A 21759-nucleotide genomic window follows, 5' to 3' on the forward strand; every position below is an offset into this window, starting at 1 on the left:
ATCTGTGGGGATGTGATCCAAAGCCACTTGGGGACATCCTGATCCTTCAGGCAGTGTCATTCTTAGGCACTAGCTCGATTCTGGGTTGTGGACTGAATGGCTACAGTGTTACGCATGGACTGGATTTTCAAGGTTTTACCTTGTATGTGATGCTTTTAACTACACACATCAGAAATAGTTTGTGTACCTGTCCAGGCAGCGGCATTTTAAAGCTATTATAGCTTTTCTCCTTCTATTTCACTATTGCTCCTCTATAGTATAATCTTTTCTTGCCTCTGCATAGAGGCAGAGGGGACGTAAAACAGTACTTGACTCCATAAAAACAAATTGAAAAATTGGCATGATGCTTAGTTTTTTTTAAGTAAATTTTACCTTTTTGATTTTATTTCCAGAGTAGCTTTTCACTGGCTTTTTACATTTAAGAATTAGTGGGTTTAAATTGCTTTGAATGCCTGGAGTTTTTTTTAAAGCAGTAAACATTCCGTAACTCCAGGATTCCATAAATCCAGGATTTTAAATTTCAGTGAGAACAAGGGAAATACAGACATTAAACCTTTGGGGGCAGCTATTTGTAGAGGTCCTTATGGTAGCAAAAATATGCAGTAGGATGGTATGTGAACTCATATTTCAGTAGTAGGCCTGCACTGGTTTTCTGTGAAGACTTCAGTTGTGTGAACTTGTCCTGACAGTCAGGCTACATTGGGGGATGAACTGGCTGGTCAAATGAGGTGGTTGTCTCACTGTGTTCAGCATTAGTGTGGCCTCACCATGAATGAGGGGAGGGGACTGGAACATCTCTCTTAGGAAGAAAGGCTGGGAGCTGGGCCTGCTTAGCCTGGAGGAGAAAAGGGTGAGAGGGGATCTTTTATATATTACATATAAATATCTTAAGGGAGGCTGTCAGGCAATAGGACCAGACTCAGAGAAGCAACAGGCACAAACTGAATCACAGAAAGTTGCGTCTGGATACAAGGAAAAACTGTGAGGGTGACAGAGCACTGGACCAGGTTGTCCAGAGGGGAGTCTCCTTCACTGGATGTATTCAAAACCTGCCTGGGTGTGATCCAGTGCCATGTGCTCTAGGTGACCCTGCTTGGCCAGATTGTTGGACTAGATGCCTTCCAGAGGTCCCTTCCAGCCTCAACCGTTCTGTGATTCCCTGATTCGCTCTGGGCTCCACAACATAAGAAGGGTGTTAAGGTCGTTGAAAGTGTCCAGAGGAGGGCAACAGAGCAGGTGAAAGGGCTGGAGGGCCTGTCCTATGGGGCGAGGCTGAGGACGCCTGGGCTGTCTCACCTGGAGAGCAGGAGGCCGAGAGGTGGTCTCCCTGTGCCCTGCAACTCCCTGAGCAGGGGAAGCAGGGCGGGAGGTGCTGGTCTCTGCTCCTTGGTCACCGATGACAGGACACGGGAATGGGACAAAGCTGTGACGGGGAGGGTCAGACTGGACATTAGGAAACATTTCTTTACCATGAGGGTGGCCAAACACTGGAACAGACTTCCTAGAGAGGTGGTTGACGCCCTGTGCCTGTCAGTGTTTTGAGAGGGATCTGGATAATGCCCTCAATAACACGCTTCAGTGTCTGGTTAGCCTTGAAGCGGTCAGGCAGATAGGCTAGAGGATCTTTGTAGGCTTGTTGCTCCCTGAAGGGATCACTTGTGATGAGGAGGTGCTCAGAGGGAAACTCTTGAGATGGATGTTTTTCCCATGTCAAATTGTGAAGAGACTTCATGTACTATTCATAGAGATAATGGATGCTGCAAATTTTTAAGATATTTCTTGCCTGGAGTGAAATAGTGTTTCATCTTTAATATTATGATACTTCCTTCCATGTTTCTTGCTTGTAAAATGTTGTCTGCCCTTAGTCTTAGATCATTGTGCGCTCTGATCAGCTTCTAACTGAAAGCATGAGTACATGGTTCTGGTTGTTTGGACCAGCTTCAGACCCCTTAACGTGGTGATGTGGGCCACACTTTAGGTAACCGATGCTGTAAGAGATGGCATTCTTGTTGTGCCTCAGTTTTAAACCGTAACAGCTCTGTGGGTTTTGTAACTTTTTTCCTTGTAAATGTCAGAAGGGAAACACATTGAATTAACACACCAATATATTTAAATAAATACACAAGCTATACTTGGTGCTTCTTGTTCCTTTAAGTTTTATTTGTGCATCACAATAGAGTGCTGTGACACCAGATAAGGCATTCCAGGCTAGAGGCAGAACTGTCTGTCTGAGAGCTGTTGAGATTACATTATAATACCTTGGAGTCACTTTTATGTTTTTTTAACGTAAATTTTCTGTTTTATTCAAATATTTTAAGGACTTGAAACGTTCATTACCAGTTGGACTTGGACTCTCTGAAACCAAAATAACATCTCATGGCTTTGACAGCACCAAAGAGGGAGTTGTTGAGGCAGGACCGTTTCCAGGTAAAGGTAAATTGCTTTTTTTAATCTCAGTTTTTCAATTTGAAGTCTTGAGGTGTATTTTTTTATATGATCAGAAATAATAATGTTCTGTAGCTGCTTTAAGCATTTTGGTGTAGATATATTGATTGATGTACATTTGTGACAACCTGAGGTGTTAAAATAGAGCTACATGCTGCACTTTTATAATCTGTCACAGGGCTCATGCAAACTTAGGGTAAAATTGGCTTGTGGTTATCGGAAGGGAGGTATTTTACTTGAGTACTTTGAAACTGTGTCAAATGGAAAGATTTAGCAATTATGTTGCATTGGAAGTCTGTTTAAATGTGGGTAAGTACATTGCAAGTGTTGTTCCAATGTGAAATGAAACTTATTTATGTCTGGATACACAGTTCGCTTAGCCGGAACAGACGAATTAGTGAATTTCTTCTTTGCTTGTGAGACATCTCTCCTTTTTTGTTACAATGCATATCTTATTTTAATGTATTGTCAGGAGTGATAATGCTTTGGATCTTTTCTTCCAAGTATTATATAATGAAAAAGTTTTCTCATATCTTCTAAACAGAGTCGCCGTTGTTTATAGCAGGGGGATTTTAGTTAATAATTAATTCTCAATACAAGTCTTAATATGTTTAAAAGAGTATAAACTGGTATTAAACAGTGAGAAATAGTGGTAAACAAACCAGTAATGTCAGTGTTTCCCATCTGTCTAAAAACAGTCGTACGATATAGTATGTGAAAGGGATATTTTAATGAATTATGTAGCTTAGACAATGTCTAAATTTGAAAGGTTTGAAGTGATCTTAAATGAGCAGCTGTGAAAATAAGTCTCTTTGTAGCCGTAGATTTAATTTACATCTTGCTTCGTTTCCTGTTTTGTGAAATGTGCTTATGAAAACAGTGATTTACATGCTGTGCTTTACGTATATTACAAAGTGAATGCTGTGGTTTCTTTAAGGCTGAAATTAGCAAAATACCTAGGTAAAAACTGAGCAGATGGCAAACTGCTCATCATCCTCGCGTTTTTGTATTCAGTTTGCAGCGTAACTGTTGCAGCTGTTACCTGCCATAGTCTATAAGGAAAACAGTGTCTAAGATGTGTTTCAAGCTATGCTAATATGTTTGAAATCTAAATGTTCTGTGGTCAGTTTTGTATACAAATGATGAGCTTTGAACGTGTTTTTAACACTTCAGATACCACAGCTTTCTTCGAAGGATAATTTTTTTTCAGGTTTTTCCTGATGTTCGTATATCAGACAGAAATGGTAGAAGTGGTAGAGGTTTAGGCTCTTGATAAAACTGGAGAGGAAAATAGAATGATAACCCTGTTTTTAGATGTTCATTATTCTGTTTGTGTCCTTATTGAGGCTTCCTTTTTGAATGCAAAATAAGCAATACTGGAGGGGCAGGGCTTTTAGGATTTGGGGGAGGAGGGGGAATGGCAAAACATGCATAAGGCTGCATTAATACTGTCGAGTGCTAGGGAATTCATTATTATTATTTAACCACTTGTCTTAGCTCGCTTGCATTTGGTCTTTAGGACTTTAGTAGGATCTTGCAATCAAACTTTTATGCCTAGATAAATCAATTTGCAGCCCATATATAATGTACCACACTATGGAAGATCACAGCAGATGAGATATCTTTCAATCTTTTAATTTCTGTGTGATATTGAAGTGTTTTGTTATTGTATTCATATACCCCTTGTTACTAGCATTCCAGAATATATTTAAAAGGCAGAAGCTGTTCGTTGACTTAGTTAATTCAACTGACGTTTTTGGTGTTACTGATAAGTTCTAGTCCAAACTATGAAGTTTGGGCCCTTTTTTTTTTTTGAAATCCTTGCCCCCATCCTGCAATGGGCACACTGTCAGTCCTATGAAGTATCTCAGAATTTCTCAACAGAAGCAATAAAAGCTCCCCCCCCCCCCCCCCCCCAATATGCTGATGACTCATTACTGCAGAGAAAAAGCTAACTTGTTCTTGGTTTTTTTAAAGTCCTGAAAATTCTGTAAGATTGTCACTTTGCATTTGTCATATGGAACAGTTGCAAAGCACTGGAAAACATAATCCTAAAGCTGTTTAGGGAGCACACAGTGCGTATCACTTAAAGGTATGTCTTGTCCAAAAGATACCAAGCAAGTGCTGTAAAATCCTTCTCTTGAGAAGGAAGTTACACACCTTAGCAACTAATGGCTCTTATGATCTTTCTCCTGTCCTTTTAGGATAGGTTATTGCTGAGGTGTGTTTTGTCACAGATTTAGGCGCAGATGTTAATCAATTTAATTGAAATTGGTCCAGATTTTCAGAGCCTGCTTCTTCATTCCTTAATGCTATGAAAACCATTCAGCATCAGCAGGGAGTAAAATCTACCTAACCCAAAACCAGTGGTTTCAACTGCAGCAGCCATGTATTATAACAGCGTCTCTTGGAATCTTCTGTTGATAATGTAAACTTTACTGGTGAATGTGCCAGTTTTATTTTGACGATTCTTTAAGAAAAAAAAAGTTTGGCATCATGACTTAGAAAAAAAGATTAAATCACAAAAACTTGGAGTAGTTCGCACGAACATCTGCACCTTTTCAAAAGTGTTTCCATCAGAGATTCCAGTAACGTTCCTGTGAATACTTCTACTTAGTGTGTTGCTGAAACAAATATTTCTTTGCTTTGAAAACCTATTTGTGTAAAAGTGCGTATCGGCTCTTAAGGGAAGGTGGTGGATTTTCATGTTAAATGTGTCCACTTTTCAGGTTCCTCAGCATCACCCAAATCATCTGTTATATCTCCTAGCAGTGCAGCAGCTAGCAGACTGGCTGGACAAGGTTGTGATTTAATTATTCCCACAGGTATCATAGCACTGAATGGATAACGCCCTTGTGTCTGCTGATGCTGTACTAACTCCTCCATGTCTCTAATAATTTGATTTACTGTTATTTAGAAATATAATTTCTGGGGTCTTTTGGTGGTTCTCATTTCTGGATTTTAACAGTTGACAAAATATCCTTTGCTTTCCTTTCTATATGCTGCTTTTTGCTCTATAACATTAAAAACAAGTAATTATCAAATCTTAATACTAATGAACAGTAACAAAATGTGAGTAACCAAGATCTTTTATTTAGGTTAAAGCTGAAACTTTCGGCATTCTTTTTGCCAAAATGTTCACATGTTCCAGTAGGACAGAGTATGAGGTGGCAATTAGGAATTCATAACACCCAAACTAGGCTTTGCCACTTGACTCATTTTGTGCCTATGGGCAAATTACTTAACATCTTTGTCTGTTTCCTTCTATGTAAAAGGAGAGAACTTATTCAGTTACCTCATAAGGGTGTTGAGAGGATTAATTACTTAATGTTTGCACAGCATTTTGAAGATGTAAAGGACAGTTGTGCTTGATGCTAAAGGAGTATCTTGAGGCATCTGGATAGACTTTTTTTCCAAGCTCTTACTTACGTAAATAACCTGGCAGGGCTAAGGTGACTCTAAGTAGCATTCAGGATTATTCGAAGAGTATAGAAGCAGCAATAGTCAAAACTTTATATGAATAAATAAATAAAGTTGCTTAAAGTGGTAGAGCTTTGCAGTGCTTACTGTTTAGGACACCAGAATGAGTTTTTCCAAATTAAAACTTAGAATCTGTGATATCCCATACTAGCTTGAGAATGCTCAGTATTCAGCAATGAATATGTGCTGACTGGCCATAGATAATTTGATTTGTTGCTTGCAATTGTATCTTTATTGCTGTTTTACACTGGTTGGTTGTAGAATTAATTGTTCCTAAACCAATGAGCTAAAAAGCTGAGATATATTTTAAAAGTGATTCTTTTTGGTGGCTGAACATGTCTTTTGGAAGGGATAACATTCATTAGAGGGAAAAAAAAAAATCTGTTTTGAGATTTCTTTACTGGTTTTACTGGATGTACTCTGTTACAGCAGTTTTTATATGTCAATTGTTTTCATTTAGTGATCTGCAGGGTGTAAACAAACTTTTAGATTGGCTAAATCCAAGACAATGTTCAACTACTGGAATTTTAAAACACGGATTAAGTAATAAATGTGTATCTAAAGCTCTTGTAAGGTTAGTTAGTAAAATTCCTTGCATTAGGGTAAGCTTTATTCAGCCTATCGCTACATATGTATATATGCTTCCTATCAGTTATAAAATAACTTCTGAATTGATTCTGAAAATTTGCGTATTCATTAAAGTTGTTACTCTTACCTTGTTCTGCTTTTGCATGTGCAATTGCACAAATCTTCCTTACTTACTATAGATCCCTTAAACAAAACAGGAAAAGCCAAGGCCCTAAAGACTTGCTTTGTTTCTGACACAGGGGGCAGAGCTCAGCAGAAGAGTGGACCTGTTGTGTTAGCAGATGAAGTAAAGAATCCAGCAATGGAGAAATTGGAATTGGTGAGAAAGTGGAGCCTGAACACTTACAAGGTATGCAGGCATATATTTGTGTGTGCATATATATTCTAGAAATGAGTTTGCTACTAGATCAGATTAAAGCTTTCGAAGTATTGCACTGCAGTATGAAAGGAAGTAATCTGTTGTTTCAGTAAGCATAAACAAGAATGTGTGCGGAAGGCTTAATTTTCTTCCAAGTGTAACCTTGGTAAGCCTTTTTAAATCCATGGTGTTAAGTGGGAAATTTTTTAAAGGTATCAATTTAACAAGGAAAAAAGAATGCTGCATCTCTGTCCCCCTCAACAGAACACACAGGCTTCAACTCTAGTGCTTGCAATAGAATCTTTTTGCTGAGCTGACTGCTGATAGAATAGAATTTGAGCTGATAGTCAGGCCCACCTATAAGTTGTAAACTTAATTGCTATTCTGATGTTTTTGTTATATCTTGGCTGATTTTTTTCTTAGTGTTGGAACAGTTGCTTTCAATTCATATGTTATTTTTCTATGACAATTCTTTGAGATCAACTGGGAATTGATGAAATAAAGGTAATAACAAAAGAATAAAGAAGAGGTGCTTAAAACACACCTTTTTGGCAGCTGTGACTCTCATTAAAAAGCCACAAGATAAGGAACAATTGTCATGAAATACATTACAATCAGGAGCTTTAAACACAGACTGGTTTTGAAAAACAGCTTTCCATTGTGCCTAAAACTTAAATGGCGGAGGTGTGGACAGGTAAGTGTGCATCAGTGGGACCTACATCAAACCATAAGGCAATGAGGAATTTTGTTTTAAATTTTTTTCCATGTAAAACAGAGGTCTGAAACCCTCCAGTGTTCTTGAATCCAGGTAAAGACATTCTCCCAAGTAAGCGTGGTAACCAGGGATAGAGACATTCTACCCACTAGAAAATGTTTATGTTGTTCTTTGTGTTAGAATTGGAAATTTGACCCTATTTTGTCTAACTAAATTGCGTTTAAAATTTCTATTTTTCAAGTAACATAAATTTTGTGGCAACTGCAGAAGTCTGTCAGCCATTATTGCAGCCTGCTGTGGTCCAGTCAGGGTACATGCTACTTAGCTGAAGTTGTTCTCTAAAATTCTATGTCCATTTAAGAAACGCTGACTCTTGAGGTTTAATCTGCTATACAACAAATTTACATCACAAATAAGTAAGAGGATATGATCTTACTCTCTCTTTCTGGTGCTTTGATTTTAAAAGAACAAAATCAAGAAAACCCTATGTCACAATTGCAGAAGGATTACAAGCCTGTTTATGCACACCAATAACCAGAGGATTAGTGAAGAGTGCTGGAATGGTGGTCTCAGATCCCTGTTTAGAACATTATTTCTTTGGCAGTCTATTTTGCTAAGTCTTGATTTAAAAAAAAAAAAAAAGCTTTATTTCTTGGTTTAAACCTCTCCCTCCCTGAAGCCTAGAATTTCATCAGTTGTGGAATAGCAAAGACTAGCACTTCCAGAAAATCGAATGAATCTGTCTTGGAATCTGGAAGCTTGAAGTTGTCTCTCAAATATGCCTGAGGAGATGAATCAGTTAAGATGGGACTCCTGAAACATTGTGACTTATTTTAGAGCTGTCTTAAGCTGTATGAATTTATCTGAATAGAGGTAGCATTATACAAATGTCCCTGGAGGTGCCACTTTAAAATACTTTCTATACAGTCTACATACAAAAGCATGTGTAATTTGGTTAGGGACGGTATTTCAATTTGTGGACATAGTGGCATTGGTTTATTTTCAGGAAGGTCATGGGAAGAAACCTCCTATTTATCTTGTAATAGCTAACTGATTATAGGTTAGATGTGGAAATAAAGGGCAGCAATAAATGGTTAGGGAAGTTGGCAGTTGAACCCCTAGGAGCTGAAACGATGCTATTCAATGTACTAGGCATTAATCTGCAAGTGGAGTTAGTGGTGAAGCTGTTTCGAAGTTATTTAGGGAACTGGCACGAGTAGTACCTCTAGCACTGTGTCAGGGATTATGAGATGGAAATTACTGGATTCTGGGTACAGAATTTAGAAGGAAAAATTTCTGTGTGCTGGTGCACGGTCTTTTTAAGGCCTCTTTTGACCACTGTGAGAGGCAGGGTGCTGAGTGAGGGAGACTTCGGTGTATCCCAGTAAAGCCTGATGTCCTGAAATGTACGCAGAGACTTTGTGGGGGCATTTATATGAAGAAAGCGACTATTGGATGAATAAAACTCTTAAATCACTAAAATCACTAGTTTTTTTTAATTTCAGAAAAAAGTTATTTTTTAAGCTTCGACTTTACAGACTTAAACAATTGATGTATGAGTCACGCAACTCTTATGTTATGGCTGCAGTGCCTTGATAGAATGTACATCAACAAACGGTGAGATGTAGGAGATCTGTCTTTGGGCCTTTGTTTTTCTGCAGGCTGCTTGCTGGGAGCCACTTAGAATTAACGCTTGCCTTGTGAGATGAAGAAGTGTGTAACTGGAACTAAAATTATTAAACTTTGCAAAATCAGTTGGTTCTCTTCTGTGAATCTTCCTCACTGACTAGACATGTGAAATCTTCAGAAGGATGGATTGTTAGTGTCTAAATGATGATTTCTTTAAAGTGTGCTCCAGAGACCTTCCTACCTTTCTTCCTAGCGTTTTCAGTATCTGGCAGTTACTTTGTCTTTAGCTTTCCATTCCGGTGGTTCTCTGTCAGCCAGCTCTTACTTACTGCAGATATCACTCCTTACCAACTTTCTCTGTTACATCCAGAGATCATACCCATCTGTGAAGTGATGATTAAGTATGCCTGTATGTATTTTGTATACCCTGTTTTTTGTCCCCTATGCATTTCTGTGAATGAGACACATTTGCTTTTGTTATCTCCTACTTCTGTGTCTGTTTAAGCAACTGTTTACCATTGATAATTACAGGGGGGTTAATGTTGCTCTTCTGCCTAGCCTAATCGTGAATTTTCATAGACGGCTTAACCTTCTCCCCAAACTCATGATGTAGTAAGATTATTCTGTTGCCTTTGCAACTACTGGCCCTCTTCATTCTCTCCAGTCTTCTGTTCCTTAGTAATCATGAGTTAGCCTCAAAAGTTTTTTCTTCTTCTCCCATAATCTAATGGCCAGAGCATTTTCTGTTCTTTCCCTTCCCCAGACTCCCCCTTTGGATGAGAAAGGTTTTTTCATTTTAGTAGTAAGACAGACACGAGGAATTTGTGACTCTTCTTTGCTTTCAACAATTCTAATAAAGAAGCTTATCTTCTTGTTTTTCATCATAGAATGGATCATGGAATGGTTTGGGTTGGAAGGGACCTTGCAGATCATTGAGTTCCAAATCCCCCTGGGCAGGGACACCTCCCACCATACCAGGTTACTCAAAGCCCCATCTAACCTGACCTTGAACACCTCCAGGGATGGGACATCCACAGCTTCTCTGGGGAGCCTATGCCAGTGCCTCACCACCCTCATAGTAGAGAATTTTTTCCAAGTATCTAATCTAAATCTCCCTTCTTTCAGTTTATAACTATTTCCCCTTGTCCTATCATTAAATGCTCTGGCAAAGAGTCCCTCTCCACCTTTCCTATAGGCTTTCTTTACGTACTGGAAGGCCACAGTGAGGTCTTCTTCGAGCCTTCTCTTCTGAAGACTGAAAAAATCCAATGTCCTCAGCCTGTCTTCACAGGAGAGGTGCTCCAGCACTTTGGTCATCTTTGTGGCCCTCCTCTGGACCTGCTCTAACAGGTCTGTGTCTGTCTTATGCTGGGGGCCTCAGAGCTGAACAGTGCTCCAGGTGGGTTCTCAAGAGAGCAGAGAATCACCTCCCTTGACCTGCTGGTCACACTTCTTTTGATGCAGTCCGGGTTACAACAGCTTAAACTTTGAGGAAAAAACACTATCTGTTTCACGAGCCTCTACTGGGCTACTAGTAGAACTTTTATTTCTGTGACATTTCCCTTAAATCTGTTTCTGTTGTTTGTTGTTTTTTGTTTTTTGCTTTGAGAATTATTTTTCCTAAAATATGCCTAGTATACCTTTTCACTTCTTGAGAAGCGTGGTATTATGCAGGACAACATTCTTAATAGGTTTCTTTTTAGAACAATGCCAAACAGAATTTGCGTGTGAAATATTCTCTCCAATTGATAGTGAGAAAATACAGCAACCTGTGTCTTTGTACTAGTTCAGTTACAACCAGAGTAAATGAAAATAGCAGATAGGTGCATCTTTGTTACTCTTGTTCAGTTCAATGTTCAGCTTCAGCTACATCTCACTTTAATGAAGCATACAGAATAAGTATTTCAAGTGACTCATGCCTCACTTTCTCATTTGTCAGTACTGTTTTCTTCATGTATTTTGTCGTAACTTCTGAGGCAAATACTCCTTGGTTGAAAGTAACTTCTTCCTGTGTGAAAATTTTTTGCTTCCAAAAATTTTACCTTCCATGACATTTCCTTTCATTTCAATGGGTGTGTGTCTTAGCATTTTCTTGGAGAACAGCCAACATTTCTCCTTTAATTCCACATTTGCTTTTATTTCTTGTCAAATGCTTATTTATACTCTTAGCATACTGTCTGTTAAGTTGTATTTGACAATTTCGATTGCAGGCCTTAGTATTAAAGGTGTATTCTGTAGTGATATGACTTGTTATGCTCCCTTAAATTTCTGATTCTTGACAGAAAAATGTCTCCTAGGTTAGCTATGCTCTTTCTTGTAAACTTGTTGAATCTAATGAGATAAATTTGAAGAGAGGATTTGGGCTAAAGCTTATTACTTATGACCATCTTGTTCTGCTTGATCCTTTTTGGAGTCTTTCCTTTGTTCAATTTAGAAACTATTGAAAAGTTCGAAAAGGTTAAAAGAATATCTCCTTTGGAAGTAAGTAAAGACTGGACTAATCCGAATTCCTTGAATTTGGAAACCTTGGAAAATCTAGTGGTGTAATGTACTCTGGGAATATGTTTTAAGATAGAGTTGGGCTTTATCTCTCCTAATGAAACTGAAATTTTGTGCTTAGTTGTTGTTGGTTTTTTTTTTGTGGAAGTAGTTCTCTTGTAATTCTGTTTCTAGCAGTCCTTTGTATGTGTAACTTAATTTTGTCTTCACCTCTTGGGACCACGGATTAACTTAAAATTATTCATAACTACAGCAAATAATTGCTCCTTTACATAGAGAAGTTGCGTGGCTTTGCCACATCTGCTTGACAATTGGCTTCTCCGATGCATCACTTAAGGGGAAGCCCCAGTGATGTGTCTTGGGAGGCTCACTGTCAAGTCAGGTTCAAATCTCTGGCAAAGAAGGTGTCGCAGGTAACTGGAATGTGGTAGCTGCCTAAGCTGTCATACCCTTTGGCTGGCTGATACAGCCTAGTAAGAGCAGGTTTTGCTGCTCACCACGTTAATGAACTGCAAAGCTGCCTCAGAAAGACTTTTTTGGTCACAAGTAGTACTCTTAACAATTAGCTCCATTTTATAGCTGTGTGAATAATGAGAAATGTATTTTAATTGTTTTATGTGTTTCTTAGTGAAAGTTCTGAGTCAGCTTTAAAAGCATGCTAAAGATTGCCCTCCCATTCATCATCTTCTATCTTCAAAAAATAAAAATAAAAACTTAGACCTGTTCAGAGTCTTACTGGAAACTTTTTTTTTTAAAAGCAGCCATGGGTCATTTGGAATGGGATGGTTGGTAGACAAAGCCTGAAAGATGACTGGGTAGAAATTTTTATGCAGAACTGGTAATACTTCCATTAATGGACTTTAATATAGTGAGCTAAATAATTGCTTCTTTTAACTTAATAAGATTCACCAAATGTAAAAGAGATAAGCATTCTTTTACTTGAGAAGCAATTAGTTATGCTCTTGATTTGCTAACTTGAATATTCATATTAGTAAGAGTTGAGACTTGTCCAACTGTTCTTGCTGAGTCCTGATGAACTTCTAAAGAGTGTGTTGTTTTTTCAGTTTGTTGTGCAAACTTATATTGGGAGGGGTGATTGTGAAAGAATTGTGTGTAATTATCTGTCCCTTGAAGCTGAAAATGGGTGTATGCTGTGTTGTCTTGAATATATTTGATTCTTTATAATTTAATTTTTTTTCCAGTGTACACGTCAGATCATCTCTGAAAAACTGGGTCGTGGCTCAAGAACAGTAGATCTGGAACTAGAAGCTCAAATAGATATATTGAGAGATAACAAAAAAAAATACGAGAATATCTTGAAACTGGCACAGACACTGTCCACACAACTCTTCCAGATGGTACACACCCAGAGGCAACTTGGAGATGCTTTTGCTGACCTGAGTTTGAAATCATTGGAACTTCATGTAAGACTTCTATAATGTTTAAAAAAAAAAAGGGCAGAGATGAAGATAAGCCTAATTGACTTGTGCAGGGTGTATAGTATCTAGCAGCTATTTCTTTAAGCATTGTTGGTAACAACATGACATTCTTTTTGTTAAAATTTTATGTAATTAATTTAAAACTATAGGATATCACTGCAGTTATTGTAGTTCTTAATTGTTTCTAAATGTTTGCCTTTAGCTGATAATTGGACTCAAGAGCTGACACCTTCGCTTTGTTTATAGAAAATGCATTTTACTATTCCTTCTAATGAAATGTCAGTGTTCCAGAGCATTACTTCATGCCAATTACAGGATGTCTTTGGGGAATATGCCTGGGAGTCAGTAGAGTAGGGCACATTACTTCACTTCTTCATGTGAGTAAATGACTTTTCTGCAGTAAAATGATTTTCCTGTAGTAAATTGGAGCAGTGAGGCTTCATCTCTAAGTCCGTTTTTAAATCAGAATTTTGCTACTAACAGGACTAATCTATGTTCTTATGTTTGGAGTTTCTGAGTGAGAGGCAATCTTCAGATAACTGCATTTGGATTGTTCTTAGAAGTTTAGAAGCTTATGTAACACTGTCATTTTCTTACTGATCATAAAGCTGTGTGCTGTAAAGCAAGAAGGTAAAGGTTGCATACCAAAAAATAGCTAGTTTGCTTCTACATTGATTGAACTCTGGAATTACAGAATAATTAGTTTGATACTGCTGCTGGTCCATTGGAAAACCAGGGTTTTAATGGTTTCCTAAGACTCAGCTGCCGAAATAGCCCCAATTAACGTTATTAAAGGTAAGACTTGTGTTTATTTCTCCTTTTTCATGATTCCCTACTCCTGTTGAGTTTCAGGGAGGAAATGGAGTTATTGTTTATAAAGAGGAATCTTAACTGATAGCTAGTTTAAAAAAAAAAAAGTCTACTGCAGTGCAAGTCCTAGTATTATAGCCTGACAGATGAAAATCTGAAAATATAGCACTTGTAGCAGCTAAGAAATTAAATCTGCTAAAAGTAGTAGTTCTGAGTAATCAGTTGACTCTTGACACAAATGTGGGTATGTGGTTTGTGGCAGAACTTAGTGATTGTTATGAAGTATGTGCTGAAGCTGGATGTTTCTTCTGAAACTTGGATTAAATCTGGCATTGTGCTCTTGTTTAATGAATGCTTTTTCCATGAATAGCTTGTATTTCTAATGAGAATACTGTTCTTCCAGGTTCTTTCAGCATCTTGTACTGGTCCTGGAATTTGTTTCAGTCATTCATCTCTTATGTAGATTATTGAATGGGGCTGTTCATAAAAATCAAATAAAGGTTTCTGCTGCTGTAATAAAAGTTATCTAACCTTTGCCTCTTGGAGACTTGCCTGATGTTTGTCTCTTTCCTCTTTGTGTTTTCCCTTTTGTTTAATCTGTACTGTATTACCATCTGTAGCCTGGCCTGTTCTTGAATGTTTGGATAGCATTGTTGCCTCTAAAACTTGTGTGAGACTACAAGTAGAATTTCTGAACAGTTAAGTCTTTAATGTTTAATTTGATAGCAGCATGTAAGGGGGAAAAAATCACTTCTTAAAGGTAATATTGTTTGGTTTATGCATGTTAACAAAATGAGATTTTAATGTGATATCTACAGAGGCATTACTTAATATGAATGTTTTACTGTTTCTTTTTTGGATACAAAGATAACTCCTGGTTCCAGGCTCATGTGCCTCTAATTATACAGACTGATGGATTCCAATTTTAATTGACCTGTGCATAGAGCATGAAATGAGGATAAACTCTTGATACGGAAAGGATTTCCTGTCTTTCATGAGCGGTATCTGCAAAGGCTGCAGACAAAACTCACTTTTTTTCTGTGAAATTATGAAGCAGTAGAAAGACAGCTTTGGTGGCTTGTATGTATGTCTCTTAGTACTGCAGACCACTACGGTCCCATCTGTCTTACCGCCCTGCTTTGAACTGAGTAGTTTTGCTCGTTTGGGGCTGCAGTGATCTGGGTCAGAGGACCAGCTGGAAAACTAATTGTGGTCTTGCCTGTAGGAGGGAAAGATCAGACCAAATCCTGCTAGAGGAGCAGTCCGATTTCTGCTGTTGTCTTTGCTTGGATGCCCCTACTTCCCTGTGCTAGTGCTTGTGTTGCTGTGTAGTTAGCAATGTCAGAGGAAAACCAGCTGGAAAATGTTTTTACTTGATTTCAGCAGGATCTATAGTGAACTGGGGGAATACTTCTGCCATACGAACAGCTGTGCAAAATGAAGGAGACACCTTCTAGCAGGGTTTTTTAGATCTTAGCTCATGAAAACTTGCCCTATGTTGTCTTCCTATTTTCTCCCTTAAATTGCTCGTTTCCACTGCACCTCCTTTCCTAGAAACTTCTTCCCTTACCACTGCCCATTAGCCTTACCCACACGAAGTCATTAATGTTAACATGAAATATCATTTGGCTTCGGTTGTTTGTTTTAGATGAAAGGAAACTGGGAGAATTCAGCGCTTCTGAGTCAGTTATTGGCAGACCAAGTTCCAAATATGTTCCTAGTATGTTTTATAGCCATTGCAACCAGAAATTATACTCTTTTATGAGAACTCCCATCTGCAGAATATGAAGATGCCATATGGATGACATAAATATAATAATTGGACTTGTTTGGCATCCATGCATTAGGAAAATCCTTGCAGCCTTGGTCAGTGCTTATGCTGCTGTCAGAAAGGAGGGAAAAAAAAAGGCAGTAATAGTCATATATCCAAATGTGACCGGAATGCCTTGGAGATCATTTCTCCCTTATTCATTTAAAACTTATGTCTGATCTACGTTATCACTTTTATTTGCTATCCATTATGATGCTCTGCCTTTTTTGGTTATTTACAGCCTATTAAAATGTTATAGATCCTGAATTTTTTTTTCCAGTCCTCCTTTCCAGAATGTGTAAGAATAAAACTTAGTAGCTAATTAATGCTGTGTGCCCTTGTGAATTTAGTTATATTACTGTATTTAACGTAGCGGTGTCTCTGTTGGTATTAAGGCATTACCTAGACAACCACATGAGAGATGCTGGATTAAACTGGTGCTGAACGACAACGTAATGATTGTTAGCACTTCTAAGTAGCATTCATATTTTTCAAGTTCAGAAAAAAACGTTATGAAATAGGATTTAACATCACATGGTTTCAAAATTGTAAACAGTGTTTTACTGATGTTAGAGGAATTTGATAAAAGCTGTGAACTGACTATTGTATTGAAATCATACGTGTTTAATCATAACTGTATCCAAATAGAAGTGACAGAACTTCCATGTCTGTGTTTTTGTATGTTTTTTTATAGTTGCTGATGAATGTTATGATTTGAAATGATATACAGTTCTTTTCTGTGTTCTGTTTACAGGAGGAGTTTGGCTACAATGCAGATACACAGAAACTTCTAGCTAAAAATGGAGAGACTCTTCTTGGGGCTATTAACTTTTTTATTGCCAATGTGAACACGTTGGTGAATAAAACAATTGAGGATACATTATTGACTGTGAAACAATATGAAAGTGCCAGGTATAGTTATTTTACATCTAGCTATTTTAATTACCAATTAATCTTGAGGAAACAAACTTTCTATCAGTTTAGCCCTTGCATTTGAGTTACTAACCTGCTATTTAAAACCTTGTCAGTATAACACGACTCTCATGTAATGAGAATTTACAGTTAACCATCTCATTGTACATATCTTCAAATGTTTTGTAAATGTTCTGTTGTAGACTTCATTTTACTTTATCTTTGTTTCTGAAAAAGAATAGCTTTTTTTTCCTGCCTGCTAGCTTAAGGTGGCTCTCTAAGCAGAGGAACAGTGCAAGATTAACCCTTTGATCTAGCTATGTTGTAGCTAATGAAATAATCTTTGACTGAAGGGCAGTTAATCCTGTGCTTCTGTTCATGCACAGTACATGTAGTTCACACTTCAGTTTTTGTAAAGAAGTTGCAGATTTGGTCTAGAAAGGGAAAAACCAAAACTATTTCATAATGGATGAATAATATCTAGCAGAAGATAATGGATTTCCTGACCTGGAGATTACTTTACTCCAGATACAGCACAGTACTCTAAAGACAAATTTTCTTCTGGTAGTGGCTAGAGTTGTGGTTCTTCTTCATGTTTCATTCTTTTCCTCTTTCAGTTTCATTAAAGATGATAGCATTTTTCTTCTAATTTGCTGAAAGATGTAGTTAATGCACACTTATTTTTTTGATTTTTAGGTCAAAAACTGCAAATGGCTTGAGTTCTATAGCTTTTTCCTTTTTTAATGGTTCTGTTCTAATGCTTTAAGCATATTTATAAGCAAAGTACTAAGTTATTGTTTTGGTATTCAGGTAAACTTTCAAAAGGCATGAAAAGTGTAACTAACCTAAATGTTTTGTTTTCTTTTAATCCTTTACCTTCAAAAATAAAGCCAGTTCATACACTTTTCAGGCATCCTCTCTTGAAACTTTATACATCTGCTAAGATTGTTCTTGCCAATCTTTCTGAACATATGGTTCTTTCCTCCTGAAATACCTTCGAGTTTCCCTTTCTTTTCCTCAGAGAAATACTTTTTTTTTGCCATTTCAGTAAATAAAGTATGAAGGTTCTTCACTTATATAGCTAGTCTGTCACTTTGCAATGAGAAGATGGTTCACATTTACTTTTGTTCTTCCTCTTCCCTTTCCATGGTTGTACTTCAGCATTCATCTGTTTCTCCCTCTTCTATCAGCTCTTTATTAATTTGTTTCCTTTTGGAACGAAGTCATAAATTCATTAACTAAAGCCTGAATGATAGTGGCAATGAAAGTCAGGATGAGGCCTGTGAATACTGTAATCACTTTTCCTCAGAAAACATTATATTATCCTTTGGAGTGCTTATGCCACCAGCTGACAAAGTTGTTTTTTAACCAGTTTTTAGTTTAGATGCTTTCAGTTTTACACGTCTATACTTGACAAAGCATGTTTGTGAAGACAGAAATAGGTTGGTTTGTTCCATTAAAATTGGCATCCATCACACGATATGCTGATATGCTAGGTTCCACTGTTTTAAGACCAAAAACGAAGGAATAGTGAGTGAGGCTTGGGCAGGAGTGCTTGTGACCCTAGGCTGTTCTGTGGATATTGTTGGTTGTTGTACCTGGTCAAGCGCTAGATGGTACTGAACAAAGGAGCCCATATTGCATAGGAGGAGGGGAAAAAATTTTAAAGGCTGTCACTGTTTGTCTCATCCATTTGCTGTAATGTTTTAAAATATAAAAATAGTTTATCTGGCAAGGATCCAGTGTTCAGTAGGCTTTTATGTAACGCTGGAAAGCAGAAGATGAATTTAGTAATACCTTTACACTAATAATATTCTGTAGGTGCTCTTCCACATGTATAAATGTTATATGTTGATGAACAGAAAGCTTCATGTAATTTAGTTAACAAAAATTTGCTTGATGTTTTTGAAGACAATACCGAATAGAAGTTTAGTGTTCTCGAATACAGAAGTATTTTGATTTTTTTCTCATTAAAATGAGAGAAGGTTTGACTGCATCTTCATTTGTGTAATAAAAAGTACATTGTAACATGGAAGAATATGAAGGAGGCTTTTTTTTAAAATAGTGATATATGAAGGCTAGATGGGTTAATTGAAGTGTTATCAGGCAAGAGCCTGTACCATAACTTCAGTTTTTCTAGCAGCATCCATGACAGAATTTCTTACTATATTATTTTTTTGGCATTAGCTTCTCGTTACTTGCTAATTACTGCTGACTTTGCTAGGGGAAAAAAGTAGATTAGAAAACACTTTCCATCCGGTCTTATTTAGAAGTGGGATATATGCCTTCACTGCAGGATTAGCTGAAGTGCTTATCCAGTTGTTAGATTTAGCTTTCTCTCTTATCTCTCTCAGTGGTAGTGTTGATCCCAGAGCATCTGACTTCCCTAGGTATATAAGACGAGCCCTCAGCAGGGTATAAATAACGGCAGCCTCTGTATCCACAGGGCAGACTGTCCCCATCCAGTTTTGGCATAGCAACTAAATTAGAACATGTTGTAAAAGCCTTGGGACATTTTGGTAATTTTGGTGAAGTGAGCCATTACTCACTTCTGCTTAAGGGGCTGCCCTGCCTATAGTGCTTCTCATGCTCTTGATGCAAACTCTTCACTATGATAATTCAGCAATAGAAAAATGACACACGTGGATGCACACTATGACTAGATAAACCGCGTTAATAAGCTGAGATGTCCCAGGAAAGGACCTGACCACTGAAGCCAGCACAAAGCAGAGGGTTGGAAGGATGTCTGAGACAGCAACAGAAGGGTGAGGGTACTTGTTGAGGCAGCTTTGATACAGTGTACGTAAAGGTGTTTTTTCTCCCTCCTATTAATTAAGAAAAAGAAAACTTGCCTGTTTTTTCTTTTTTTCCCCATACTTGACTGTTTGCTTTACTTTCTATTGTAATTGGCACTTACATGAAGTCTGTTTTAAGACACATGGCCTTTACATTTTTTTCCTTCTTCTCAGGATTGAATATGATGCCTATCGAACAGACCTAGAAGAGCTGAATCTTGGCCCTCGTGATGCAAACACTCTACCAAAGATTGAGCAATCACAACAGCTGTTTCAAGTGCATAAAGAGAAGTATGACAAGATGCGTAACGATGTATCTATCAAATTGAAATTTTTGGAAGAAAATAAGGTATGTAACAACTTCTGGTGTTGTGCTTAGGTATTTTGTCCTGTATGTTTCTGCTTTGCTAGAAACATTTTAAGTTATTTGATCTTAAAAATATATCTTAATTTAAAAGTAGAGCAAGCAAAGAGAAGAAAAGGGGAAAAAAAAGGAAAAAAGAAGTGCAGAACACAAACCTTTCCAATTCCAAAAGAATATACACTGAAAACATGGTTCCTGAGCACTGTTACTTTATACTGGTATTTGTATTAGGAATAGGGGTCTGGAACCGTATAGCCCAGATAGTGTGCTAAGAGTTGGTGAACCAGATCATCAGTTGATTTTAAAGCTGGTATTGTCCTGGGTTTTATTCATTGTTCTTGCTAAACTTGTAGTCCATTAACTTGCAAACGGAAAAATTTGTATCAAAACTCACTGTCCTAAACAAGGTGAAGTCTAATCTGAATGCTGATATTTAAATTAGTAAATGCTCAGAAGAACATAAGTTTTAAAACTAGACTAGATTGAAAATGGGTGTACTGAAGGTGTTGGGTATTTGTGTTTATGTCATTTTTCTCTTTTAGTAAGTTGCTTGCTACTAATATATTATATTATAGACTTGTGAAACTGTTTGATCCTTCCAGCTCATATCTGTACTGGAATTTTGGTGCTTAAGTTCAATTTAGTCAAAAATAGCACTTACCTTACTTCTTGGTTTGCATTAACTATATAGCGCAATGATCACTATGTTTATACAGATATGAAAGCTTTAGAGTGAAAACATTTTATTTCCATCTTGCTTCACAAAAAAGCCTTTAAAAAAAAAAAGAATTTGTGGAACACTAGTGAAGTTGTTTTCCTAGTGACAGACAGTCTTGGTTTAGGTCAAACATCCTGTTAGCAGTCACAGCCTACAAATTTTGTTTCTGGAAGATAGTTTTTTCCTTCCTTTTTTTTTTTTTTAAGAGGGGACTTTAACATGCTTAAGACTTTTTATCACTGCTTGACACTTCCCAGTTTTGACAGTAGAGATGTCAAAATATTTTATAAAGGGAGACTGGAACTTTGTTCCCAATTAAACCACAGAAAGGATTTCCTGTACGGTCAAATAATTGGCTTAAATATAATTCTGTACTGTGAGGCTTGCTCACATAAATTCCCAGTTGGTGTTTTTGATTTTTTTTATGTACGATTCTCCAAAATATACCTGATGTAATCTTAATCCTGAATTTGTGAGGACTTTTTTTTTTCTCCAGGTTGCAGCTGTTTATTTGGGTTTTTGTTCTTCTGTTGTCCAGAGTGCTTCCTGATATGTATGTAGTCAAAGGCAGTGGTTGTCTGAGAGATTCTTACCAACCTGACATCTTTATTCCTTTCTCGAGTGTCAACCATCTTTTGTCAACATCAACATAGGAGAGCTCATGTTAGACCTTATACTTGTCCTGCAGCTAGTATTAATAAATCGGAATGTGCAGTTGATCAGTCAGACAACTACATAACCATTATAAGCATTAATTTTAATTTTTAGGTTCATATAAAGTATATGCAACTGCTCTTAAGTCAATTATATTTTATACTTTAAAGGATTATGAACTGTATGATCAATAAGTGTTAAATTTAATTGAAATTAAAATCTAATTCCTACAATCCCAGATGATCTACTTCTTCCAAAGGTACCTGAGAACAATTGCTTACCCGATCAGTAAATCTGTTTGAATGTGTCTGTAATGCTGCTTCTTCAGCTGATGGAGAAATGCACTCTTTAGGAGATGGTTTAAACCGAAGACCATATATGATGTTGAACTCGCAAAGGGAAGAGTGATTTTGACATTGCTAATCTGTTACAGTAGTTCCAGGGAGGGCATAATAGTGGCTACACAGATACTATATCCTTAGGAATGTGCTGTTTATTTTAGTGTGCCCATTCATGGGACCAAATCATCTTGGTGCCCATTTA

The 21759-nt window shown here is 37.3% G+C and overlaps 1 protein-coding gene across 8 annotated transcripts in view; it reads left to right on the forward strand.

Moving 5' to 3' along the window:
• Positions 1 to 21759, forward strand: part of ARFIP1 (ADP ribosylation factor interacting protein 1) — a 43410-nt gene that overhangs the window by 17041 nt on the left and 4610 nt on the right. For 3 of the 8 annotated variants that reach the window (XM_066996063.1, XM_013175135.3, XM_013175129.2), the window contains exons 3-8: positions 2319 to 2433; positions 5175 to 5270; positions 6753 to 6862; positions 12917 to 13138; positions 16528 to 16685; positions 19655 to 19829. In XM_066996063.1, coding sequence (XP_066852164.1) covers positions 2319 to 2433; positions 5175 to 5270; positions 6753 to 6862; positions 12917 to 13138; positions 16528 to 16685; positions 19655 to 19829 — 876 coding nt within the window. The remainder of the gene's footprint in view (positions 1 to 2318; positions 2434 to 5174; positions 5271 to 6752; positions 6863 to 12916; positions 13139 to 16527; positions 16686 to 19654; positions 19830 to 21759) is intronic. The other 5 variants (XM_013175130.3, XM_013175128.3, XM_048071845.2 and 2 more) reach the window with 5 other exon arrangements.

This window comes from Anser cygnoides, chromosome 4 (genome assembly GCF_040182565.1).
Source record: "Anser cygnoides isolate HZ-2024a breed goose chromosome 4, Taihu_goose_T2T_genome, whole genome shotgun sequence".
Classification (NCBI taxonomy): domain Eukaryota; kingdom Metazoa; phylum Chordata; class Aves; order Anseriformes; family Anatidae; genus Anser; species Anser cygnoides.